The 18213-nt window shown below is 38.0% G+C and overlaps 1 protein-coding gene across 1 annotated transcript in view; it reads right to left on the bottom strand.

Annotated features, from left to right (window-relative positions):
• Positions 1–7273: 7273 nt before the first annotated feature.
• Positions 7274–18213, bottom strand: part of STEAP4 (STEAP4 metalloreductase) — a 31607-nt gene continuing 20667 nt past the window's right edge. The window contains exons 2-5 of the mRNA XM_027539321.1: positions 14484–14941; positions 13337–13864; positions 11909–12073; positions 7274–10530 (exon numbers count right to left, since the gene is read on the bottom strand). Of these exons, the coding sequence (XP_027395122.1) occupies positions 10267–10530; positions 11909–12073; positions 13337–13864; positions 14484–14939 (1413 nt within the window). The 5' untranslated portion in view covers positions 14940–14941 and the 3' untranslated portion in view covers positions 7274–10266. The remainder of the gene's footprint in view (positions 10531–11908; positions 12074–13336; positions 13865–14483; positions 14942–18213) is intronic.

Raw genomic sequence — 18213 nt, 5'->3', positions numbered from 1 at the left:
ATGGTTCCAGTATCTCTGTCATGCACAGTAGAACAGCCAAGGGCTACATGAATCATGAATCCAGTGAAGGAGGTGGTGCATTGCAGGGTGCGGCAGCTGGAGGCTGTCAATCAGCTATGCTCCCGCGTAGCAGGTGCTCTTGAAGGGACATGTGACTATCTCCATGGCTGCCTTGATGTCTACTTGATATATTGAGCCAGTTTCAGAGAAATATTTCTACTGTGAATTTCTTTTATTTTAAAACAGTTTGACAAAGTCTCCTTCATAAGGGGGAGAAGAATCCTAACATTAAATAATGGACAACTTTTTGTTGTTGGATATTCCTAAAATGTCTATTAAGAATTTAAATATTATTTTAACTTAGAGAATGCAAAAGGAGGTAAAAATAAGATTTTATTATTTACCACTCTAGTAATCATATTTAGGATATCTAAACATACCATTAGATAATGCTGTTCCTTTAGTCCTGTCATTTTTTTTAAGGTAAACATCGCTGACTCAGTGGACATGAGTTTGAGTCAACTCAAGGAAATGGTGAAAGACAGGGAAGCCTGGTGTGCTGCAGTTCATGGGGTCGAAAAGTCAGGCACGACTTAGTGACTGAACAACAACAAAGTTGTTTACCATGCTAGCACTTAGTGAAAAGACCAAAATTGCCAACTGGATATACCTATTTCTGATCAGTTTGTCCTTTAGACCCTTTTGATTTTGATCTGCAACCAATTTGTTTTCAAGTGAATCACTTGCTTCCAAAAGGACAAGAGAAAACTCCTGGCCTGGGAATTGGAAGCAGATCATCTGTGGTCTAATTCTTCTTTGTTACCATGTAGCTCTGTGACCTTGCGGAAATTACTTTACCCCCTTGGGCTTTAGTTTCCCAATCTGTGAAATGAGTTTATTAGATTAGATAATCTCCAGGCTTCATCTAGGGTATGAAATTTTGTAGTTGAAAGTGGAGGTTACAGTTAAAATGTTTCTATGTTTATTATCAAAAGTGAAACGCTGTATTTAGGAGATGTGTGGACAGCACACATATAGGAAAACGTAACTTAAAGAAATCTTCCAGGCTGAAATGAGAGATTACTTTCCACAAGATAAACTTTAATAGAGTGGATTTGTTTGTGTTTTATAAATTGTTTAAGAAAGTTTTAGATTTACAGAATTGCTGTGAAGATAGTACAGAGTGCTTATTTATTTTTGCTTTACAGAATTTTAGAAATATTGGTGGAAATCAATGCTGAGTGGGTGGTATTAGTGATGAAAGGGGGCAGGGAAGGAGCCAGTGAGGTGGGTGGTAGAAAGGCTGGACTTCACATTTTATGTGAAAAGAATTTAGGCATATTCTGTGATGTGATCCTGATATATGTGACTTTCCAAAAAAGGGAAAAAAAAAACCCTAATAAATGCTTAACTATTAGTACATTAACAGAGACTCATCATCCAGAATAAGGGAAGCAACAGTCATAACTTAGCTATAAACAGTCTATAGACTATATAACAGTCTAACTTAGCTATATCTTATCTGAAGTTCTGAGTTTTGTTTTCAAAGGGACACTGAAATATTTGTAGGTGATCCAAAGAAGAGGGAGCAGGATGATGAGAGATATGGAAATTATGTAAGAGGAGAGACTGAATGAGCTGGAGAGGTTTGGTATGAACAAGAGAGGACTTAGCAGGGATCTGCAACCAATTACCTTTTTTTTTTTTTTTTTCTTTTGGTGACCAATTACTTTTTAAATTAAATTTATTTTCAAAATTAGGAAACTATTCATATAATTAAAACATCAAAAATGATGCAAAACACATGTAGTGCATCTACTCTTACTTCTACTCCTCCCTCTCTCCATCCTGTTTAGGTGTGATTTTTTTTATTACTTTTTTTTGAATCCTTTCATTGTTTCTTTAGGCAATACCAGCAAATACACATATACAAAGGAATCAAACTTTACATGTTATTTTGCACCTTGATTTTTTCTTTTTACTTGATAATATATTTTGGAGATATTTTTGTATGTGTATAAATAAGGTGACTTGTTTGCTTTAAATAGCTACCTAGAATTTCTTTCTGTGAAAGTATTATAGTTTACTTGATCCATCCTGAAGATGAATGCTTGAGTTTTTGCCTATATTTTGTTTTTACAATGTTGTTGTTCTTGAAAAATAAGAAAAATTAATAGTAATGTTTATTCGTCATCTCAAATGCTTGCAGGGTATATCTGTAGGATAAATGCTCTCGTGCAGAGTCCCTGGGTCAAAACTTAACTCTGTATTTTTAATTTTTTATTTGAACATGAAAATTTATTTTAAAGTCACATAAATAGAAAACACAAATGAAAACCTTCATAACCAGATTTTTTTCTTAAGCCCGAAGTTCAGGTTTTCTCAATTTTTTTCCTTTTTTTTTTAAATTATAGGATAATTACTTTACAATATTGTTGTGGTTTTTGCCATACATCAACATGAATCAGCTATAGTTATACATATATCTCTTTCCTCTTGAACCCCACTCCCTTTTCCCACTCCATCCCACCCTTCTAGATTGTCAGAGATCACTGGCTTTGGGTTCCCTGCGTAATACAGCGAACTCGCACTGGTTATGTATTTAACATATGGCAATGTTTCAATGCTATTCTCTCAAATCATCCCACCCTCTCCTTCCCTCACTGTGTTGAAAAGTCTGCTCTTTATGTCTGTTTTGTTTGCTGCCCTGCAAGTTGGTTTGCAAGAGTTGGGCATGGCTTAGCAACTAAACCACCAATATATGGTGTTTGTCTTTCTCTTCTGACTCTGTAAATTGATACAGCCACTATGGAGAACAGTGTGGAGATTCCTTAGAAAACTTGTAATAAACTACCATTTGTGCATGTGTGTTTACTCACTTCAGTCATGTCTGACTCTTTGTGACCCTAAGGACTGTAGACCACCAGGCTCCTCTGTCCATGGGATTCTCCAGGCAAGAATACTGGAGTGGGTTGCCATTTCCTACTCCAGGGGATCTTCCTGACCCAGGGATCAAACCCATGTCTCTTTACGTCTCCTGAATTGCAGATGGATTGTTTACCACTGAGCCACCAGGAAATCCCATAAAACTTCTGTACGACCCAGCAATCCCACTACTGGTCGTATACCCTGAGGAAACCATAATTGAAAAAGACATATGTATCCTACTGTTCATTGCGGCACTATTTACAGTAGCCAGGATATGGAAGCAACCTAGATATCCATTGGCAGATGAATGGATAAGGAAGTTGTGGTACATATACACAATGCAATATTACTCAGCTATAAAAAGGAATGCATTTGAGTCAGTTCTAATGAGGTGATGAACCTAGAGCCTGTTATACAGAGTACATTTTTAATTTTGAAAGATAATGCCTAATTTCTCTCCTTAGGATTGTCCGGATTTAAACACCCTAGAGTGATATATGAGAATGTGTGTTTCCACAGCCTTACTCACAGAGTATGTGCTCAAACTTTTGGATTTTGGATTTTGCCCATCTGTGAGGTAAGAAATGGCATTTAAATGCAGGCTGATGCATGTTGATGTATGGCGAAACCAATACAATATTGTAAAGTAAAAAATAAAATAATAAATAAATAAATAAATGCAGGTTGAGTTTTCATGTATTTCTTTATGAATGAAGTTGAGTGTCTTTTCACATGTTGAAGTACCTTTGTCCCACTGTGAACTGTTCTGACTGGCTGTTCTGTTCAATTCTGTAGGTGTGTTGGTGCTGACCCCTTACCCTCCCTATGAGCTGGAAACTGCTTCTGTGAGCACCTGTGACACCTTGACTGCAGGCTTTCTCTTTGGCCATGGTGGCATGTACAGTGAGCATATGGGAAAACTTCAGAAGAGCCAAAAAATTAGTGCCTAGAAGCTTCTTTCATCTGGTGATAAACAGGAATTTGGTGTAGAACTGCCACCCGCCCACACCATTTTCCTTTCCTCTGGATGAGGATAACAGGTATGACACTGTTTCCCAGAGTTTCCCAGTGGAGTTGGACCTGCGGTGGTAAGGTGGTAACTGATTTGAGGACCCACACTTTATTCCTTCCCTATTCTATGCCCCATACTTAATGGTTTCATTTCCAGAATAAACTACACATTTGCATTAGAATCCGTGCCTCAGAGTTGGCTTCTGGGGGAACCCAAGTCAGGCCAGGTTGTGAGACCTATCTATGAGTGCCTCTCAAAGTGTGGCCTGCAGATGGTTTGTGATCTATTTATCACCTGTCTGATAAAGTCAGAAATTGAGCTTGAAAGTTTAGAAACTTCTATAGAAATTTGATGTTGCTGTGATATTTAAGTGTGGTGATTTTGTGTTTTACAGACACACACACACGCGCACACACACACACACACACAAATGTCTGTGATTAACTGAAAAAAATAAAAACACTGTAGGACTTCCCTGGTGGTCCAGTGGTTAGGAATCTGCCTGCCAATGCAGGGGACATGAGTTTGATCCCTTGTTGGGGAGGATTCCACACGCCTTGCAGCAAGTAAGCCCGGGTGTCACAACTACTGAAACGCATGTGCCCTAGAGCCCATCTTCACAGCAAGAGAAGCCACCCATCACAATGAGATGCCCGCACACTGCAACGAAGCGTAGCCCTTGCTCACCGCAACTAAAGAAAGCCTGCACACAGCAGTGAAGACCCGGCACAGCCAAAAATATATAAATAAGTTAATAAATAAATAAATACAGTAAAACACTGCATAGGTGAAGAAGGCACAACTTTAAATGATGGCACTGAGACCAGTGGATGGAAGAACAATTAGGACAATTTTGGTTTGGTATGAGAGAGTTTTCTAATTGCCCTGTGAACCTAAGAATGGACAGATTTCCTATTGGTGGCAGTCAGTACGCTTATCTTGAGAAGTGCTAAGCCTGCTTGGCTGGCTGGACAGTTGAGACTATAAAGAATCCTTGAGTTTGAGGGCAGACCTTTCGTCTTTTAAGAAGATTTTACTTCTCTGCCTTAATGAAACTTGAACAGTAATTCTCTTACTCTTTCATTTCTTTCTGTGAAAGAAAAGATTAGTAAAAGTGAAACCAATATATGAGTTGTATTCTTTAATACATAGTTAGTTAATGCATGCTAATTCTCTAAAAATCCTAAAGGAGAGTTTAATTGTAGTTAATCCTGTTCTGATTGTTTTGATGCATTGTGAGTTCCGTTTTAACAGCCCTTCATATTTACAAAACCGAGAGACTGGCCACTTTAGGTAGTGAGACTGAATCTTGTTTTCTTTAGCACTAAGATTTCTCAACTAGTCTTAAAATACGAAGTGAAAAGTGTTATGAAATTTCTCGGGTGTGTTACTGGATCTCAAGAACAAATAAGTCCTCTCAGTGCACAAAGCACCAAGGTGAAACCAAACAGAAAGAAAACATTTGCCTTTCAGCGTCTGTAGAGCTGTATTTTCATTGGTCCTCTGAGTCCTCCGGTCAGGGGCTTTTGCCTACCTACACCTGAACTGCCTAGTACCTGCCTCCAGCAGTCTTTCTGCTGCTTAAAAAAGCCTGTGGCCAGACTGTGGTGGGAAGATTAAAAGGTGCTTACAAGAGAGCTGTGTTCAATGCTGAAACCAAGGCATCACAGGTCCCTACAACCTTAAATGGCATCCTAATACCAGCAGTAGGCAAATATGGAGTGCTAAGGATGGGGCGATCAGGAATATTTAAGGCTCCCACTAAAAAATATTAAAAAAAAAAAGGTTGCCAGTGGTTCAGTCTACTCGGCCTAATATATGGATCCTCAGGCATATTTTGGAGGAGCACATGAGGGTCCTCCATTATCCTATGGTGTTGAAAGGTGGTGGTCCTGGACTCAGATGGCCTGGATTCAAATCCCATGTTTGCCTCTATCTAGGCAAGGCACTCAGTGTTTTTGAGGCTCAGTTTCTTCTGGAAAATGGTAATAATAAGAGTATTTTAGACAGTTGTTATGAGGGTGAAATAAGGTACTGCATGTGAAGTGCTTAGTGTTTGGTCATAATATCATACAGTCAACACTATTAAAAGCCTTCAAAGACACCTTCCTAGCAGGAAACAGGTAGAGCCTTATGTGAACTGGAGGAGTCAGCTGTGTTTGGATAGTCAAACTGGTTTGATGATTTGGGGAGGGAAAGACATTGGAAGGGACGAAAGGAGGGAACTGGCTGGGCTAAGGCAGGGTGCAGGACCCTGCTGGTCTGTGCTCCCCTTTACTCCAATTTTCATTGCTTTCCCCTTCACCCCTGATCCTTCTCCCCACTCAGTTGGATCGATTTCTTGTTTCTTCATATCTGAGAGCTCAGGGCTTTGCTGTAAACTTCAGAAAGGTAATGCAGAGAAGGGTGACTTACTCCCCTTCTCCTGAATGCTACTAAATGAAGCTTTGGAAGACTGGAGGATTTTTCTACATTGTGATCTTAACTCACTGTAGAAAAGTAGAGGAGGATCAATCATATAAGGAGATTTTTGTTGTGTGTGTATTAAACAGGTAGTGGTGTGGACAGTTGCAATGGAGAATGGAAATTGCAAGCTCTGTGCAGCAACTTGACTGCCATTCCACCTTGCTTTGGGGAGGAGGTCCAGAACCTTTTGAGCTGCTAGTGATCAAATTCATTATATTTGCATTCATTTTTATCATGACTCTTCTGTGATCCTTGAACTGTAAACATATGGAGAGCTCTTGAATGCAATTTCTAGTTAAAGTAGCTTTCTAGAAGGGACTTTGTTCTGTCTTTTTCTAGCTTACTTAAGGTTGCTGACTCTTTATTTATCTGTTTTTATTTTGCTTTTGAAAGAAAGGTAACACTCATCAGGGCTGAAGTTGTTCCATTGCCCAAGGCATTTCATATCTGGTCCCACAGGTTAAAATTCAGCTTGAAATCAGTCTACCCATTAAGGCAGTTGCCCTGTCTGGGTGGCATCCACCTGGGAGAAGGAAGGAAGGCCTTTTTTTTTCTTCCACAAAAGTCCAGTGTGGGATAGTTTGACCCCTACCTATTTGACCTGCCAATGCTTTTTCCATCTCTGAGGGTAAAAACTGAAACATGCAGAATGTTGGAATGCGTCATGTGCTGAGCGTAGGCATGTATCACATGAAGCTGCAAATCCACTAACGTGCTTTCCAACCACTGTACTTCCTTTCCTTTTCCTTATCCCTGAAAGGAACTATTTTTAGTTCCAGATGCTGGAACTACTGTGAACCAAAACCTTCAAGTCACTTTCTTTGGAATGCAGATGAGTCAACACGAGAATGATTATACAACTGGAAAAACTTTTAAAATAATGTTTAATGAGTACACATTTCCAAAAGCAGTCATCCCTTAATCTGGGGAATATATACAAAAATAAAAGGTGTATCATATAATAAAAATGTTCCTAGAATACAGGAAATGTATGAGGAGTGAGGAAGTTTAGTCTGACTTTTTTAATGTAGAAGAATAGCTTAGAACAGTTAAAAAGGACTATAGTTCATACAACACACCTATTTCTGTTTCAAACTCTTTTCTACCTTATGGAGACTGGGGGAATCAGCTGTGTTAGGATGGGCACATTGGTTTGATGGCTTGGGAATGGATATTGGGAGGGGTGAAAGGAGGGCACTGGCTTCTCTGGTCAGCTGGTGGGGCTTGGAGCCTTGTGGGTGAGGCCAGGGTCGTGCCCAGCAATGCCCTGTGATGCCAAAACCACCAGGGGTGCTCTGGAATGTCTGGCTCCCTGGATGCCTTTTGTGAAGTACCCAAGAAGAACATTTTTACTAGGTTATAAAAGCAGAATCCTTTTTACTGTAGGTAAGGTTTTTTTTTTAAAGCTTGAGTGGGTTGCCATGTTAAATCCCAGGGTATCTTCCTGACCCAGGGACTGAACCCATATCTCTTATGTCTCCTGCACTGCAGGCGGATTCTTTACCCATTGAGCCACCTAAGAAGCCCCTTGTTTAACCTAAGAGTGGCATTTTCTAGTCTTAGTAATGAACCAGATAGCCAGTAAAAATCTTACTCTTTTACCAAAAAAGGAACATGGTTAACCCCAAAGGTTTCCTTTAGATTAGCCTGGATAGTACTTAACCTTTAGATAACCAATTCTCTAGCCAAAAGTCAGTGGCCAACCCTAGTACACTTGGGTATTTTGCATAAAATAGAATGAATGAGTAGTGACAGTTACCCTGTCTTTCTCACTGATGCCCTGGGGTCTTCACCACACAGCACAGCTCTGCTCAAACTCTCAAGCTTTTTTGAATCCTTGAGTAGATCAAGGATAAACGAATGGAACATATATTCTGGGTGTCTTTTCATCAACACAAGCTGAAATTAAAAAATCTGTAAGGGTATAATGGGAAAGATTGAAGATGGGAGGAGAAGGGGACGACAGAGGATGAGATGGTTGGATGGCACCACTGACTTGATGGACATGAGTTTGAGTGAGCTCTGGGAATTGGTCATGGACAGGGAAGCCTGGTGTGCTGGAGTCCATGGGATCGCAAAGTCAGACATGACTGAGCGACTGAACTGAACTGAACTCAAGGGTATAATGAAACCAACATCTTCAAATGGTGCCAATGATATTAACTTCAGAAATAATTCAGCAATTACATTAAATGTTTTTAAAGTTTTAATCCCAATTCTTCGCAAGTATTCTGAAGAAGTAACTTAAAATACACACTAAAGTTATAAGTGCTAAGGTATCCTCTGAAATGTTGTTTTAGTAAAAAATGGGTATAACCTAAATGTTGAATTAGAGCAGTGGTAAAATAAATGTATATTTGATGTAATATCATGCAGCCACTGATTCAATACATAAAGCATATAAGTAAGCAAACAAAGCTGCAGTATATTAAGTAAAAAAGGAAGGATACACAATTGAATATACAGTAGAACTATTTTCAAAACGTTTTATAGAAAAATATTCTGGATTGTGGGTGATGTTTTAATATATTGTAATCATTTTGTATAATGTCATATAGAATATATGATAGTGAAAGTAAAAAGTAAAAGAAATGGCCTATGTGAGGCAGGCAGAAAATTGTCAAATCCGAAGACTTTTGGTTATTTCGGCTTGTGGAAAGGTCATACATAAGGCTCCTCTCAGCTCCATATATGAGCCAGGAAGGCTACTCCTGCTGAAGGTCATCTTGGAAATGGCATCATTACCACAGAAAAGCAGAGAAAACCATCCTGCCTTCCAGCTAGGACTTGAGAAAGAACCAAGTCTCCTATTACAAACTGCTGCTCACACCTCTTCTGCCTAAGACTTTGAAATTCTGTCTCATCTGTGTATTGGTCCAACTTATACTTTCAATATTCATTTAATTTCACTGCTTACATTTATAACAAACTATGATAAATTATAGAAGCTACTTTTTTATACTAGCAATTCATTTCATAGATGATTAATATTGAACAAATTTGAAATATGTTATTTACAAAGCATAGCACATAACCTAAATAATAGTAAACCTGATGTAGTACAAACTTTATAAAATTTATTTAATTTTTTTAAACTTTTTGCTCAAGAGCTTTTATCAACTCTTCTTCACGTATGGTACATTGAGAAAATCCAAGTGGATATCCCTCATTTTTAACTCAATCTTTTTTACACCTATTCCTTTGTGGAGGAATGATTTTATGACAACTGTATAAGTTTGCATATATCCAGTCCATGATTATTTCTAATCTATTGTGAAATTTTTATTGTTTTACAAAATAATTCTCCACACTACATGTCCAGGTTGGTTAAAAAAAATATCAAAAAGTACACGTAACTACAGAATTTACCATGGCAATATTTATAATCACCTGCACTTCCAAAAACCAGAATAAAAATCTCATTCCTTTTGCTTCCTTGGCCCTCTTTTTCAGACAGATCTAATAAAGCCCTTATCAGTGGCCACCATCTTAGTATTTTCTCTTTCACTCTACTTAGCCCTTGAACCAGAGAAGGAAACTGCATGTACTTCCCCTGGATTTTGCAAGACATTAGGTCATGCATGTTGCCCACAGCAAAGAAGCTTCTTATTGTGAAACCACAAAGCTAATGGTGATTCAGCCCCCCCACCTCCAAAAAAAGGAGAGGCAGAGACCAGCAGTGATTCAATGCGGACCTGAGATTAAATGGTGTCCCATTTCTCAAAGTCAGGCATGATTTCTTTCTCTGTTCACAAACTTCAGCCCATGGTGGGAGAAAAATACTTTCTTCACTGCACTAATTATTCTTCTCTAAACATGCAACACCACGGTTAAGAAGTCCAGGGGAATTGAATTTTGCTTTAAATATCTGTTTTTCCATTCAGTGATGATTCTGAGTATTTCGGGTTCCTTTCCCAACCCTGGCGGATCCGCATAAGGGTCTTGTCTATACATGGCAAGATGAGGATGAACTTGATCACCAGCACTGTGCAAGGGATGATCAGCGCAATCACGTAGGCTGAAGGGAGATACCACACAAGATTCGAAGGGTTGAGGAATCTCTTCCCACCGTACACCAAGGTGTGGGCTGTGCACAAGATCAGGGTCAAATAACCCAGTTTGGACTATAAACAAGAAACAAAAACATGTACATTAACACTGTTTACATTTTCACGTGAAATACTGTGAGTCAGTGAAGGGTATTTGTCAAAGCGACAAGCCTTTGAAACCTGTAGTATTTAGAACACTGCCAAGAATGGAAAAAACATTAACTCTGCTTTAGGATGATCATTGTATCATTTAAAAAAAAAAAAAGAAAAGACTGCTTACAAATGACTTGGTGGTTTCATCTTAACCTAACTGGATAAGAAAGGTTCCCAGGAATAGATTCTTTTGCATTTGAATAAGTAATGTACCTTCTTTTTCAAGGGTAACACTCTTTCCTGGATCATCTTTTCTGGAGGCCAGAGATGAACAAAACACAGTATGTCCTCAAGAAATACCACTTTAGTGCATGTTGCTGACTAAAAACAGATACTAGCTGAATTGTCGGAGAAGGTGATGGCACCCCACTCCAGTACTCTTGCCTGGAAAATCCCATGGATGGAGAAGCCTAGTAGGCTGCAGTCCATGGGGTGGCTAAGAGTCGGACACGACTGAGCGACTTCACTTTCACGCATTGGAGAAGGAAATGGCAACTCACTCCCTAACTTCAAGAACGAGGAATGTGTGTGTGTTTCTTTTTTAATTTGGTATCTGTGCAGGGCACAGCCTCCTCCATCATCCTGCTTTTATGGAGTTTCTCCTATCATGGGGTTTTTGTTCACAGGGGAGAACTTGTTCAACCTGGGGCCTATCTAACTCCTGCCTCAATACCTCCAGAGTTTCTGATTCAGTTTGGTAGGGGTGGGGCATGAGGATTTGTATCTAACATGATCCCAGGTGATGCTGCTGCTGCTGGTGGTCCAGATGCCACACTTTGAAGACCCCTGGTCTACAAAATTAGTTACTAACTGCCTTTAATGATGTATCTGGTGGTTGATGTGTGGAAACACTGATATTCCATCTTACAGACCAGCACTGAATCTGGTATGATGACAGGCTAGCATAGAAAGTTTTATACCCATAAGTCCATATTCTAAAGTTGATTTTCAGAAGTAGAAATTTTGTGTGTGGGTTTCTTTCCACCTTGAGCCTAGTATAGCTCCATGCACAGGGTTCAGTAGTAGTTGATGCTTTTCACTATGTACTCTTAGCTGTGTCTCTGGGAGTGGTCAGGAATCTTGTCCTGCTGGGAAATCAAACCATTATGGAATCTGCCTTTGGGTTCCAGAGTTTAGCTTTTCTAATCTGAAATTGTTTCAGTTGCTATTTTTATGTGATTGCTAGGGAACTGATGGAGCAAAATGAAAATTTATGCACGTATGAGAGAAAAATCAGAATATTTGTTAACTCAGAATCATTTTGCACTAAAAAGTAGATTAAATCATGAAGTCCTTTTACCTGGACAAATCGAAACTCTCTCCAGTTGACCATGTTGCTAACTGATGGCAAGGAAGTGATCCCCAAGAGTACAAACAGGAAAAATCCGAGCATTCCCAAAGCGATATATGAATCACTGAGCCAGGAGTTAGTGGTACTAAATGGATTTTCTTTCTTGGTTATTACCTAAAATAGTTAGAAGCAATTTTTAAAAATTCCATTTTTTACAAATTGCCCAAACTTTTAAGGTGATGAAAAAATACCTCTACATCGTTTCTTTGCTCAATGCAAGTTGTATAACATTTCTGAAGAGTCACTCAAAATAATTACACTTAGAAAAATATACTTAGATATTATGTTTTTTGATAGAAAAAGTAATTGGTTCTATTAGGACTTTACTATGATAGTTGACTCCAGAAATTGTATAGAGAATTTTAATTGACCCTGTAAATCCTAAAACAAAATAAACATTTACTTAAACCTTCTTTACCATATGGCTTCTTGTTCCCCAAGCAAAAATTGATGTTCTCAAACGATTACATTAGGGTTCTGTTTTCCTGCTTTATATGCTGATTATTCACACACATGAAGTTTGAGTTCTTTTCTTTTTTTTTGGAATGTAGCCTCAGGTCTGTTGTAACACATCTTGAGAGAAATCTGGCCCCTGTAACATGCCTATTACCCGAGGACATACTATGTATTTGTTATGGAAATAATGTATAGAAATCCCACAGACACACCATCAATGAGTTATTGACTAATAAACTTTGACACTGCAGTAGGATTGATCAAAACCAATTATTTCCAAACCAGAACTGCTGTATAGAACTTTCTCTGGAACTGCTTTAAGACTCCCTGAGCTGATTCTCTCTGAATATTTTGACTGTGCAAAATATAGTTTTTGACAATTGCTCAGAATTGTTTAGTTTTCTAGTCATTGAGGATGGCATCCCACAAGACAAACATTAAAAGAGTTATAAACACCCTTTTGTAAATTTGTTTACATTCCTCTGATTCATGTTTGGACATGAAGCCCCCTCACTTATAAGATGGTTGGTTTTGACTTCCAAAAGAAAGTAGCATGCATAAAAATAGAAACTTTAAATTTTGGCTTCCATTTATTGAAGTAACTCAAGTAGGTTCATTAGGTTTTCCTGAGCCCTTACATCTGTGTACCAGTGAATCCTGAGAATACAGATATGGATTCAAGTGAACCTGGGAATCTAACTCTGACTCTTCAATAGTTATATGAGATTTCAACAGGATTTGTTAAAAAACCAAAGTAAAACAATAAGCTCCCCAAGACAAACATGAACTATCTAACTGTAGCTGCTTTAAAAATTAAAGATGTTTAGAAGAGTGGTTTTCTATAATTATGAAATGGAATATGATGTAGCAAGATTGCTCTTTGACTTAAAAATAGGAGAATACAAGTGAGTAGAGATGTACCTGGGTAATGGTTCTGTTGTTCGATGTCCATCGTACATAATAACGAATAGGGATCACAAGTGTGTAGAGGACATGAAGGAAGGCAAATCCCAGTGCTATCAAGCCAAGCTGCTTTCTGCAAAGCATCCAGTGGTCAAGCCAGTCTGGGAATCGGCGGTACTTTGTACCTCGGTACAGCTGCAGAATGGCAGCAATAACACCAGGGAGGTAAACCAAGGCGAGCAGTGTGAGTGCTGCTATTGGAAAGACCCGATTTGGAATAGAAATAGGCAGACGGAATGTCCTGTCTCTTTTTTCATAAACATAAGGGTAGATTACTTCTCTTATTACACAGTAGAAAAAGAAGAAGACACACAGAACAGCAGACAAATAGAAGGGGAACCTCCACATTGGAAAGAGTTGTAGCGGGTAGTTTTCAATTTCATTGGCTGCCATGAGAGATCCTTTATCCAATGGAGTAAGTCCAAGACTACGAACGACGTCCATCACTCTTTGCTTGGCTTTGCTGTCATTTCCGCAGATAAACACCTGGGTTAAAAGAATTAATTTTGTATTTATTCTTTCTTTAGTAATGGAGGACGTTGTTATATAGTAGTTAACTGCTTCTAAAATAAGGCTGTAGAGTGAACATATTTAATGAGATAATGGTTTAGACTTGCACATGTATGTTGGATAGTTAAGTACCAGGCTTTTAAGTTGAGAGTGGCTTAGGCATATGGCCTTGATATGATTAGACTTGGTTTTCTGCAGTACAGACAACTTGAGTTCTCTTCTGTATTTGTGGGTGCCACATCACTTACGGATTGTTTTTAATCTTGATGAATAAATGAAACCCATTTCATACAAAGTAATGGGAGTAGAAAGGATATCCATCAACAATTTAGCAGTGTTATTTTCTAGTACTGACAGGAGGCCTCTAGAGGTTGACACCATTGGGTTCTATCAAGCTGAAAGCTCAGGGTATAGATAATGGGAAATCACTACAATTGGTTACCCTACTTTGTCAAACCCAAGAAAGCTATTCATGGCACATATTAGCAAAATAAAATATTTTATTTTGAAATTATGTTTTGGAATCTTTGAGGTAAGTGCATATTAAGACATTTACTTTTTAAAGATGGAGTGTAAATCTATCTTGTAATCTTACCTGCCGACTTGCATCCAGCGCCCCTGACTGGAGAGCCCAGGCTGAGATGGTGTTAAATGCTTTTACCACGTGGGTTCCCGGCACCAACTGAGCAAGGTACTCTGCATTTGACTCTGGATACTGATTGATTTTGAGGTTGTTGCTGACATCAACCAATATCTTCCCCTTGAGAACCTCGGTTAATTCTGTGAGAAAATCATAATGTTCCCTGTGTATTGTTATGATTATAATGTCAGATTTCTGGGCTGCATCAGAGTAGCTCATGACCTCTGCATCATTGGGCAGCAGGCTGGACATCCCAGGGGTTCGACTTCCAAAAACAATAGAATAACCACACTGGAGCATTTTAAGTCCCAGTGATCTTCCAAAATCTCCAGTTCCAAAAATGCATACAGTTTCTTGCTTTTCTGAAGAATACATAGTGAGAGGAGATGCATCTGTAGAAGTTTTCTCCATAACTGAAAGATAATCAAATACCCAAACAAAATATGAATGTTCTGGTAAAAAGGAATGAAAATTATATCAAGGAAACAGTGATTGAGTGATGTTTGAATCTTCTGATGAATTATCTCAAGCACATTCCCTACAAAATTTGGAAGGAGTAAAAACTGTCTCATATATTCTCATATGTCTTATTTAACAAAATCTTGTATTGGATGAAGAAACGCAGTGAAAACCCAAGACATTTACCAGTTGCGGTCTTAAACTGTGGATGTGTATCACAATGATACTGCATTATTGAGTACTTACATTATTACATTAGTACTTACATTATTGAGTTCCCAAAATTCTCAAGAGCAAAATCTAACAAAGAATGCACTAATATGGAAATTATAGACCAACTTATTTATATTTAGTGATGCAAAATCCCAAATTAACCAACAGTATCTGGTAGCCTGTTATGAGACAGTGCACTTGGATCAGATAGGATTATTCTAAAAATGTAAAGATTAGTTCTATAAATTCAATATTATAAAATCTATTAATAGAATACACCATATTAGAAAATTATTTCCTCACGCTGGCTCCCAGCAGACCATATTTATGTATGCTAAGTGGACCTACATTAAAATTTGACAGTTTTTCTTTATTTTTATTATTTTTTTAAAAAGGAACAAATATATATTTCCTTAACATACAAAGTATCTTTCTTAACCTAAAATTCAGTTTCATACTTTAAAGAGAATTACTAGAAATATTCCTAATAAAGTCATAAATGAGGTAAATATATATATCCTATATTATTGTTTGGATTCTAGCTAACACAATTGTACTGGAGAAAGAAATTAGAGGTATAGAAATTCAAAAGGGGTTGTAGAAAATCAAACTGTAATCTTGGGAAACTCAAAAGTCAATTGAAAAAGTGCTATACACATAAAAGCAATTCAATATCTTGTCTGGGCACTCAATTTTTTTTTTTTTTTTTCCTCTCTAATTTTATTTTATTTTTAAACTTTACATAATTGTATTAGTTTTGCCAAATATCAAAATGAATCCGCCACAGGTATACATGTGTTCCCCATCCCGAACCCTCCTTCCTCCTCCCTCCCCATACCATCCCTCTGGGCCGTCCCAGTGTACCAGCCCCAAGCATCTAGCATCATGCATCGAACCTGGACTGGCAACTCGTTTCCTACATGATATTTTACATGTTTCATTGCCATTCTCCCAAATCTTCCCACCCTCTCCCTCTCCCACAGAGTCCATAAGACTGTTCTATACATCAGTGTCTCTTTTGCTGTCTCGTACACCGGGTTATTGTTACCATCTTTCTAAATTCCATATATATGCGTTAGTATACTGTATTTATGTTTTTCCTTCTGGCTTACTTCACTCTGTATAATAGGCTCCAGTTTCATCCACCTCATTAGAACTGATTCAAATGTATTCTTTTTAATGGCTGAGTAATACTCCATTGTGTATATGTACCACTGCTTTCTTATCCATTCATCTGCTGATGGACATCTAGGTTGCTTCCATGTCTTGGCTATTATAAACAGTGCTGCGATGAACATTGGGGTACACGTGTCTCTTTCCCTTCTGGTTTTCTCAGTGTGTATGCCCAGCAGTGGGGTTGCTGGATCATAAGGCAGTTCTATTTCCAGTTTTTTAAGGAATCTCCACACTGTTCTCCATAGTGGCTGTACTAGTTTGCATTCCCACCAACAGTGTAAGAGGGTTCCCTTTTCTCCACACCCTCTCCAGCATTTATTATTTGTAGACTTTTGGATCGCAGCCATTCTGACTGGTGTGAGATGGTACCTCATAGTGGTTTTGATTTGCATTTCTCTGATAATGAGTGATGTTGAGCATCTTTTCATGTGTTTGTTAGCCATCTGTATGTCTTTTTTGGAGAAATGTCTATTTAGTTCTTTGGCCCATTTTTTGATTGGGTCGTTTATTTTTCTGGAGTTGAGCTGTAGGAGTTGCTTGTATATTTTTGAGATTAGTTGTTTGTCGGTTGCTTCATTTGCTATTATTTTCTCCCATTCTGAAGGCTGTCTTTTCACCTTGCTAATAGTTTCCTTTGATGTGCAGAAGCTTTTAAGGTTAATTAGGTCCCATTTGTTTATTTTTGCTTTTATTTCCAATATTCTGGGAGGTGGGTCATAGAGGATCCTGCTGTGATGTATGTCGGAGAGTGTTTTGCCTATGTTCTCCTCTAGGAGTTTTATAGTTTCTGGTCTTACGTTTAGATCTTTAATCCATTTTGAGTTTATTTTTGTGTATGGTGTTAGAAAGTGGTCCAGTTTCATTCTTTTACAAGTGGTTGACCAGATTTCCCAGCATCACTTGTTAAAGAGATTGTCTTTAATCCATTGTATATTCTTGCCTCCTTTGTCGAAGATAAGGTGTCCATATGTGCGTGGATTTATCTCTGGGCTTTCTATTTTATTCCATTGATCAATATTTCTGTTTTTGTGCCAGTACCATACTGTCTTGATAACTGTGGCTTTGTAGTAGAGCCTGAAGTCAGGTAGGTTGATTCCTCCAGTTCCATTCTTCTTTCTCAAGATCGCTTTGGCTATTCAAGGTTTTTTGTATTTCCATACAAATTGTGAAATTATTTGTTCTAGCTCTGTGAAGAATACTGTTGGTAGCTTGATAGGGATTGCGTTGAATCTATAAATTGCTTTGGGTAGTATACTCATTTTCACTATATTGATTCTTCCAATCCATGAACATGGTATATTTCTCCATCTATTAGTGTCCTCTTTGATTTCTTTCACCAGTGTTTTATAGTTTTCTATATATAGGTCTTTAGTTTCTTTAGGTAGATATATTCCTAAGTATTTTATTCTTTCCGTTGCAATGGTGAATGGAATTGTTTCCTTAATTTCTCTTTCTGTTTTCTCATTATTAGTGTATAGGAATGCAAGGGATTTCTGTGTGTTGATTTTATATCCTGCAACTTTACTGTAGTCATTGATTATTTCTAGTAATTTTCTGGTGGACTCTTTAGGGTTTTCTATGTAGAGGATCATGTCATCTGCAAATAGTGAGAGTTTTACTTCTTCTTTTCCAATTTGGATTCCTTTTATTTCTTTTTCTGCTCTGATTGCTGTGGCCAAAACTTCCAAAACTATGTTGAATAGTAATGGTGAAAGTGGGCACCCTTGTCTTGTTCCTGACTTTAGAGGAAATGCTTTCAATTTTTCACCATTGAGGATAATGTTTGCTGTGGGTTTGTCATATATAGCTTTTATTATGTTGAGGTATGTTCCTTCTA

Source organism: Bos indicus x Bos taurus, chromosome 4 (genome assembly GCF_003369695.1).
Source record: "Bos indicus x Bos taurus breed Angus x Brahman F1 hybrid chromosome 4, Bos_hybrid_MaternalHap_v2.0, whole genome shotgun sequence".
Classification (NCBI taxonomy): Eukaryota; Metazoa; Chordata; class Mammalia; order Artiodactyla; family Bovidae; genus Bos; species Bos indicus x Bos taurus.
The sequence above is the reverse complement of the archived record's forward strand: the minus strand, read 5'-3'. Positions and strand labels throughout refer to the sequence as shown.